At 38.6% G+C, this 9,081-nt stretch overlaps 1 protein-coding gene across 1 annotated transcript; it reads left to right on the top strand.

Moving 5' to 3' along the window:
- Positions 1-982: 982 nt before the first annotated feature.
- On the top strand, positions 983-5,287 carry LOC109239149 (probable LRR receptor-like serine/threonine-protein kinase At3g47570). The gene is made up of 4 exons (XM_019405671.1): positions 983-2,014; positions 2,108-2,470; positions 2,561-4,549; positions 4,695-5,287. Exons 1-4 carry the CDS (start codon positions 1,102-1,104, stop codon positions 5,078-5,080), a joined length of 3,651 nt encoding a protein of 1,216 aa, XP_019261216.1. The 5' UTR covers positions 983-1,101; the 3' UTR covers positions 5,081-5,287.
- The last annotated feature ends 3,794 nt before the right edge of the window (positions 5,288-9,081 follow it).

The raw sequence follows: 9,081 nt of genomic DNA, 5'->3' as shown, positions 1-9,081 counted from the left end.
GGGGGGGGGGGGGGGGGCGGCTATCTGTATTGGGGGAAATAAATATTACACGCGGATTTATATATGTGGCTGATGTGATAAGACACGTGGATCACTAAGAAAGTGACAGTTGGGGAGATGCATTAAAAGAGGCACGAGTCATAATAGGTACGAGTAAATCACCCCAGAGATAAAAGGGGTATGATTGCTCGAATGTGAATTGCTATGTGAAGAGACACCGACATAATGAATCAAGACTGAAAAGGAGGAAGATTCATGGATCGTCAATTAATGCGCATGAATGATCATAGCCGTTGCAGAATCTTCCTGAACAGTTACGATTGCCAATTATAACGTCTCATTAATGTCATTAATGTACGTAATAATTTAGTCATAAAAGGGAAGAAATGTTGTACTTATAGATTCCTATATAAGGGAACGGAATTTCACTTGTAAAGACACGTTCTGATCACTATTGAAATATATTTATTTACTTTGCTGAAAATTGATTGCTTTACCATTTTTATTGTTCTTATTGCTATGATATTCATTTTATTTGATTATCAGTAGTCCGAGTACTTCTAAAATAAGCTTTGACCGAAATTCTTTTTTTTGTGGTTAAACAAACTTGTAAATGCAACTGCACCAGTGACCAGATAGAATAGAACTTCCTGGTTGAGGATTTTGGCACATCACATAAATGCATGTAGGGTCGGCTCACCAAATGCCATTTTCCAGTTTTCCAGTCCTCAATAATGCAGCACCTCTTTTCAAGAAATATAATTTAAGTTGAATAACATTTGGACTTCATTTTCAAACTTGTTTAGTCTACAAGTTTATTCATTTCCACTCAATAAAATTTGAACATCATTTTTCAAGTGTTTAGTCCATTAGTTGACTGACTTGCATTCAAAATGGAAACAGATCACCTGTGACCACAACTCACAACCAGTCAAAAATATCCCATCAGTGGTTGACTGACTTCCACTCTCATATTGTCACTCCAAAGACTAACAACGGTATGTTAGTATCCAGTGAATTTGATATCATTAAATAGATCATCCAAGATTTTGCATTGTTCATTCTTGTTTTAGAAAAAGGAGAAAACTGCTTGTTATAGTTATGGACAGAAGCTGCAATCTTCTCTTTGCTCTTGTAGTTTTCGTTCTGCTTCATCACCATACTTCACTGGCTAAGTTTCCCAATATCAGCACTGATGAAGCTGCTCTTCTTGCCTTGAAATCTCACATTTCTGTTGATCCTAACAACATCTTAGCAACTAACTGGTCTTCTTTTAGCCCAATTTGCAGCTGGATTGGAATCACTTGCAGCTCTCGCCACCATAGAGTCGCAGCTTTAGACATTTCTAGCATGCAACTTCATGGTACTATTCCTCCACACCTTGGAAACCTCTCATTTCTCACTTCCCTCATCATCAGCAACAACAATTTCCACGGGAAGTTTCCAGAAGAATTGGCTCATTTGCAGAGGTTGAAAATGTTTCGTTGCTCAAAAAATAACTTCACTGGTGCTATTCCATCATTTTTAAGTTTGTTACCAAACCTTCGCTTTGTTTACCTATTCGGAAACCAGTTTTTTGGAGGAATCCCATCTTCTCTTTCCAATCTAACACAGCTGAAAGAGTTGAGTATGTCTGGAAATTATCTCGAAGGAGAGATCCCTCGAGAACTTGGTGATCTTCGTTATATGACTATCCTAGATCTGCAAGATAACAAGCTTAGAGGCCCTATACCACCATCAATCTTTAACATTACAACAATGCAAACCATTGCTCTTTCCAAAAACAATCTTACTGGTAAGTTTCCAACAACTATATGTGATCATCTTCCAAACTTGGAAGGGCTTTACCTCTCAGAAAACATCCTAGATGGCATTATTCCACCAAACCTAGAAAAATGCACAAAGCTTCAAATCTTGTCATTGTCTAATAATGACTTCACTGGAACTGTACCGAGAGAGTTAGGCAACTTAACAGCTCTTACAGGATTAGCTCTTGGAGGACAGCACTTGGAAGGTAGTATGATATTTCCTTAAGATAAATCAGAAATCTTCTTCCTTTTTTCTCTCTCGCAGCCGAATGTACTCATATATTTCCCCCACTTGACAGGAGAGATCCCTCAAGAACTCGATGCTCTTCGTTACCTGACTTCGTTATACCTGCAAGAGAACCAGCTTACTGGCTCTATACCACCATCAATATTTAACATTACGACAATGCAAAAGATTATTCTTACCAACAACAATCTTACTGGTAAGCTTCCAACAACTATATGCGACCATCTTCCAGACTTGGAAGTGCTTGCCATCTCAAACAACCACCTAGATGGCATTATTCCACCAACCTTAGAAAAATGCAGAAAGCTTGATATCTTGATATTGTCTAAAAATAAGTTCATTGGAACTGTACCAAGAGAGTTAGCCAACTTGACAGCTCTTACAGAATTATTTCTTGGAGTACAACACTTGGGAGGTAGTATGATATTTCCTTACAAGAAATCTGAAATTTGCTAATTTTTTTCTCTTCTACCAAATAGTATTCATATATTTCCCCATTTGACAGGAGAGATACCTGTGGAGCTAGGTAATCTTAAGAAACTACAAACGCTGTCGTTATACCAGAATGAGTTTACTGGTTCTATCCCTGCAAGCATTTTCAACATGTCAGCACTGCAGAACCTAGCACTTGAACAAAACAGGCTTTCAGGTACTCTACCATCAGATTTAGGCCATGGAATGTCCAGCATAGAAAAATTTAATTGTGCATATAATCATATGAGTGGTTTTATCCCGGCTTCTATCTCAAATTCTTCAAGACTTAGAGGGCTTGATCTCGGAATCAATAGTTTCACAGGTCCAATTCCTGAGTCACTTGGTAACTTAGAATACCTTGAGATGCTGAACTTGCAGTGGAACGATTTTTCCAGTGATTCAGCAATGAGCTTCCTGACATCTTTGACAAACTGTAGGAAATTAAGGGTCCTCAGTTTTGCTGAGAATCCGTTAGATGGTGTTTTTCCTGCATCAGTTGGAAATTTTTCTGCTATGCAAATTTTTGAAGGACAGGGTTGTAAACTGAAGGGCGTCATTCCTGAAGAAATTGGTAATCTTACTGGAATGACAAGGATGAGCCTGCAAAACAATGAGTTGGCTGGACATATTCCAAAATCTGTGCAAAACATGTTGAAACTTCAAGAACTTTACCTATATGGAAACAAGATAGAAGGAGCCATACCAAATGTTATCTGCAATTTAAAAAGTCTTGGTGCGTTAGACTTGTCAGAAAATCATTTTTCTGGTTCAGTGCCACCATGCTTAGGGAACGTTACCAGTTTGAGGAATCTTTATTTAGCTTACAACAGGCTGAATTCAAGATTACCTACAAGCTTGGGGAGCCTTAAAGATTTGATGGAGTTCAATGTTTCATCCAATCTATTAAGTGGGCAAATTCCTCTAGAGATTGGAAATTTAAAGGCTGCAACACTCATTGATCTATCAAAAAATAATTTTTCTGGTAAGATTTCTAACACTTTAGGGGGTCTTGATAAATTGATTAAACTTTCTCTAGCACATAATATATTAAACGAGCCTATTCCGGATTCATTTGGCAAGATGTTGGCCTTGGAAGTCTTGGATTTGTCTTTCAACAATCTTAGTGGTGAAATTCCAAAGTCACTAGAAGCTCTTATAAATCTCAAATATCTGAACATCTCATTCAATAAACTCAGTGGAGAGATTCCCACTGGAGGTCCTTTTGCAAATACCACAGGTGAATCTTTCTTGTCCAATGATGCTCTTTGTGGCGATTCTAAGTTTCATGTGTCACCATGTGTCGTCAAATCTACTAAGAGGTCAAAGAGGAAAAAAGCAATCTTGGCTTTGTATGTCCTTTTGGGAGTGGGCCTGCTGTTTCTTGCATTAGCCCTTGCATATGTACTTTTAAGATTGCGAAAGAAAAAGAAGAATGCAGGTCCAGCAGATGTGTCTCTGGTAAAAGGGCATGAAAGAATTTCCTATTATGAACTTGAACAAGCAACAGAAGGATTCAGTGAAAGCAACTTGCTTGGTAGTGGGAGTTTCAGCATGGTCTATAAAGGGATACTTAAGGATGGTACTCCTTTGGCAGCAAAGGTTTTCAATGTGCAATTAGAGGGTGCATTCAAAAGTTTTAACACAGAATGTGAGATGCTAAGAAACCTCCGCCATCGAAATCTTACTAAAGTCATCACTAGCTGCTCCAACCCCGACTTCAAAGCCTTAGTATTGGAATACATGCCGAATGGGACACTTGAAAAATGGTTATACAGTCATAACTTATTCTTAGACATGTTGCAGAGATTAGATATAATGGTAGATGTTGCATCAGCAATGGACTATCTCCACAGTGGCTATTCAACACCAGTGGTGCATTGTGACTTGAAGCCAAGCAATGTCTTGCTAGATCAAGAAATGGTTGGTCATGTCAGTGATTTTGGCATTGCAAAATTGTTAGGTGCAGGGGAGGCTTTTGTTCAAACTAGGACAATTGCAACCATTGGATACATTGCTCCAGGTATTATAACCTTTAAAGCTTCCTCATATCCTTAGAGTACCCAAAACATTAATTCTTTCTCTTGGATATAGATTGGTAACCACAACTTTAGAATATTCCAAGATAGCTAGGAAGGTTTTCTGATTATCTTTTACTATAATTGCAGAGTATGGCCAAGATGGAATAGTATCCACGAGCTGCGATGTTTATAGTTTTGGCATCCTGATGATGGAGACGTTTACAAGAATGCGACCAAGTGATGAAAGATTTACTGGGGACATGAGCATACGACGTTGGGTTAGTGATTCTTTTCCAAGTGGAATTCATAAGGTGGTGGATGCTAACTTAGTGCAGCCAGGGGATGAAAAAACCAACACAAAGATGCAGTGCATGTTATCTATCATGGAATTAGCTTTGAGCTGCACTGTAGTGATACCTGATGCAAGAATCAATATGGATGATGCTCTTTCAACCCTCAAAAGGATCAAGCTCCAGTTTGTCAATAGTCGCCACTATGTGGGATTAGACCATCGGCTCAGGATTGATGCTTGATTGCCTATGTCATTTGAGCTATTTAAGATGAATACAGTATTGTACTTCAGCTTGTATATGTTCTCTCTTTTGCTTTCAGAACATCTCAAATTTCTTTCTTTCCAAATGACCCACCATATGACAGCTAGAATGGAGCTTCAGATTTTCTTCCTGCCTTTTTCAACTGCTAGAGTTTACATTAGTCTAATTATACTCCATCATTTTCTCCTTTCTTTCAGAAAAACACTGAATAAAATTCTATGATGTCACCATTATGCAATATTAGTTAAATCAATATATTTTAATGAAATCAACAATTAAAAATCATAAGTATAAACTACTTTATGCACCAAGAAGCATGTCTGTGTTATGCCATAATCATATTACACACTGGGTATCCACGAGCTGCGATGTCTATAGTTTTGGCATCCTGATGATGGAGACGTTTACAAGAATGCGACCAAGTGATGAAAGATTTACTGGGGACTCGAGCATATGACAGTGGGTTAGTGATTCTTTTCCAAGTGGAATTCGTGGATGCTAATTTGGTTCCGCTAGTGGATGAACAAACTGACGCAAAGATGCAGTGTCTATTATCTATCATGGAATTAGCTCTGAGCTGCACCTTAGTTACACCTAATGCAAGGATTAGCATGGAAGATGTTGTTACTGCACTGAGAAAGATTAGACTTCAGTTTGTCAGTAGTCGACACTAGGTGGAATCAGACCATCTGCTCATAGTGGCTTCTCGATTACCTATTGTCAGTTGCACTAAGCTTTCAATTCTGCACAACTACTTAAGTTTGTTGAATCACATATTATAGGAAGCAACTCGTTTATTGATATATGTTGTTTGACGGTATATGGAAGTCTACAATGAGATTTAAAATGAGGTGAGAGGGGAGAAGAAATTAATGTGAAGCTGCAGATGCATAAATAATCTAAAAGGAATATCTCCTGAAATATATGATTGCTAATGACTATAAAACTTTGATTATAACTAAGCCAATCATCTAATATATGGATCACACTGATGTCGGGTAAGAACCATGAATCAAAGGGACAGTCAATCCAAGGAGCGGATCTTGGAGCCTTTACGCGAACAGCCAGACCAAGGAGTGGAGGCGTAGAGCCTTAACTTTATGCAAAATGGACACACTTCTAGGTAATCAAATTTTGAAATAGCCTCTTTTGAATTCTGGAATTTCATGGCCATCATAAAAGAAATGGTAAAATTTGAGTTGCATTTGCGCAGGAGCATACCTGTAGGACAAGTTAATAGTACACAGGACAGTATAGGAAATTCAAACATGAAAGCAAGAACAATTTATATCAGTACAAAGAACAGCACAATTTGAAATAGAGCATCCTAGATAGTGGCTATAGGATATAGAATTATGGGGGTCGCACGTATACTAGTCCTATACTCTTATATACTAAGAATAGCACACTCCTTTAAAGTGCCATATATGCTCTCTATACCAGTCTTTTTTCATGCATACCAGAATGCTGCTACTTACTGCAAGCCACAAAAGAATGAGTTACTCTTCGCAGCAAGTTTGATATGGCAAACTTGAAATTAGTAATTGAATTGCATTGATGGTGTTAAAAGAATAAAATAAAAAATTACATTGTTAGTGTATATGACTTAAGTCCTTTTTGGGGACATCTTCTCAGAACTAGGGGCAACTTTTTGTGTTTTGATTCTAATTTGGAAAATGGGACTTGCTTCATCATATAGTCAACTTAGAAATGCAACACCACAACTGACCATAAAGAATGGCATTTCCGTGCTTCCGAGGCCTCGAAAAACCTCATTTTTACTTGCCTCGATTTGCGTGCGCAGTCCGAGCGCGTAGCCGGAAAACTTAAATATGAATTCTGTGAAAAAATTGATAAATTTTGATATTAATATGATTAAAGTTGACTTTTGTCAACATTTTGGGTAAACGGACCCGGACCCGTGATTTGGCGGTCCCGGAGGGTCCGTAGAAAAATATGGGACTCGGGCGTATGCCCGGAATCGAATTCCGAGGTCCCAAGCCCGAGAAATGAATTTTTGTGTGAAATTATTTTCTGAAATTAATTAAGGAAAATGGAAATGAAAATTGATTAAAAGACTATGGCATCGGGCTCGTATTTTGGTTCCGACGCCCGGTACAAGTCTTACATATGTGTTAAGCGCTTTCTATAAAGTTTGGTCGAAATCGGACGTCATTTGACGTGTTTCGGTCCTAAATATCTAAAGTTGGAAGTTTATGAAGTTTGAAATGAAAATGATGATTTTGAGGCTTGATTCATTGATGTTGATGTTATTTTGGCGATTTGATCGCACGAGTAAGTCCGTAGGATGTTTTTGAGGTTGTGTGCATGTTTGGTTTGGAGCCCCGAGGGCTCGGGTGAGATTTGAATAGGCCGCGGGTTGCATTTTTGAACTTTGGAAAAAAATTGCAGGTCAGGTCTGGTATTTTCGCATTTGCGAAAGATTTCTCGCAAATGCGAGACTCGCAATTGCGGATCCTCCATCGCAAATGCGAAAAGGGGAAATCCTTGCTTGGGTCGCAAATGCGACGATTTGTTCGCATATGCGAGAGCCTCCCAGTCGCAATTGCGAACGCCTCTCTTCGCAAATGCGAAGTCTGCTCGGAGGCTCGTTGTTCGCAAATGCGAACTATTCTTCGCAATTGCGAACCCAGTTTCGCAATTCTCATACCTGAGGCTCAGTTATTTCATACTTAGACGAATTTTAAACCCGTTTTCTTCATTCTTTCAAAACACAAACTCCATAGGCGATTTTTCAAGCACAAACCTTCTTCCAAATCAATTGTAAGTCAACTTTTACTTAATTTCTTCAATCTCTAACATCATTAAACATGTTTTTATCTTAAAATCAAGGATTTCCATGGGTGAAAATGGGGATTTCAAAACAAATCATAGATATGAACTCATGGGGGAATGGGTAACCGGGTTTTGGTCCGAACCTCGGGTTTTGACCACGTGGGCCCAGGGGCGTTTTGGGTATTTTTGAGTAAAACTTTGGGAAATTCATTTTCACGCATTCAAGTTGATTCAATTAGCATTTGTTGATGCATTCAAGTAATTTGTGACTAGATTCGAGCGGGTTTGTGGTGAATTCGAGGGGTAAAGCTATTCTAGAGGCTTGAGTCGAGTTTGGAGCATTTGAGGTAAGTGTTTGATCTAACTTTGGCTTGAAGGAATAGGATTAGAGTGTTATTATTTGCTAATTTCAAAATGATCGAGTACAGTGTATAGGCATGGTGACGAGTATCTATACACCGGTGTCTAGCATGACCGTGGGTCCTTGTATGTACTTATCCTGATATTGTTATGACTCTTCCATGTTAATTCATGAATTCTATGCATTGTGAAGAGTATGAGGACTAATTATGAATTGTAAATTCTTTGGAGCGTTGGCTCGAACGATAAAAAGACTATTGAGTAAGGAATGAAAGAAATAGAAAGTGATGTGATTAATCCCTTGCCGGGATGGTTTGAGTATATTAATTATCTCCCTTGCCGGGATGTGAAAGTATTGTTGTTGCTCCCTTGCCGGGATTTAGCTGTTAATTGTGTAATTCCCTTGCCGGGACATTTCTTATTATTTGTTTATCCCCTCGCCCCGTTTGGTTGTTATTACTGTTTGGGTGAGGAAGAGTGATAATGCACGAAGGGTCATTTCGTGCCATGTTTTGATTATATTTGCACAAAGGGTCATTCCGTGCCATGTTTTGATTATATTTGCACGAAGGGTCATTCCGTGCCATATTTTGATTATACTTGCACGAAGGGTCATTCCGTGCCATGTTTTGATTATATTTGCACGAAGGGTCATTCCGTGCCATGTTTTGATTATTTATGCACGAAGAGACATTCCGTGCTCTGATTTGATTATAATTTGCAGGAAGGATCATTACGTGCCATGATATGAGAGTTATGTGAGTCTGGACATACGCCTAAGTCCTAAATCATCATACGAACCTGTTGGAACCTTCGAATCCCGA

Source organism: Nicotiana attenuata, unplaced genomic scaffold (genome assembly GCF_001879085.1).
Source record: "Nicotiana attenuata strain UT unplaced genomic scaffold, NIATTr2, whole genome shotgun sequence".
Taxonomy (NCBI): Eukaryota; Viridiplantae; Streptophyta; class Magnoliopsida; order Solanales; family Solanaceae; genus Nicotiana; species Nicotiana attenuata.
This window is presented reverse-complemented; position numbering and strand designations above follow the sequence as displayed.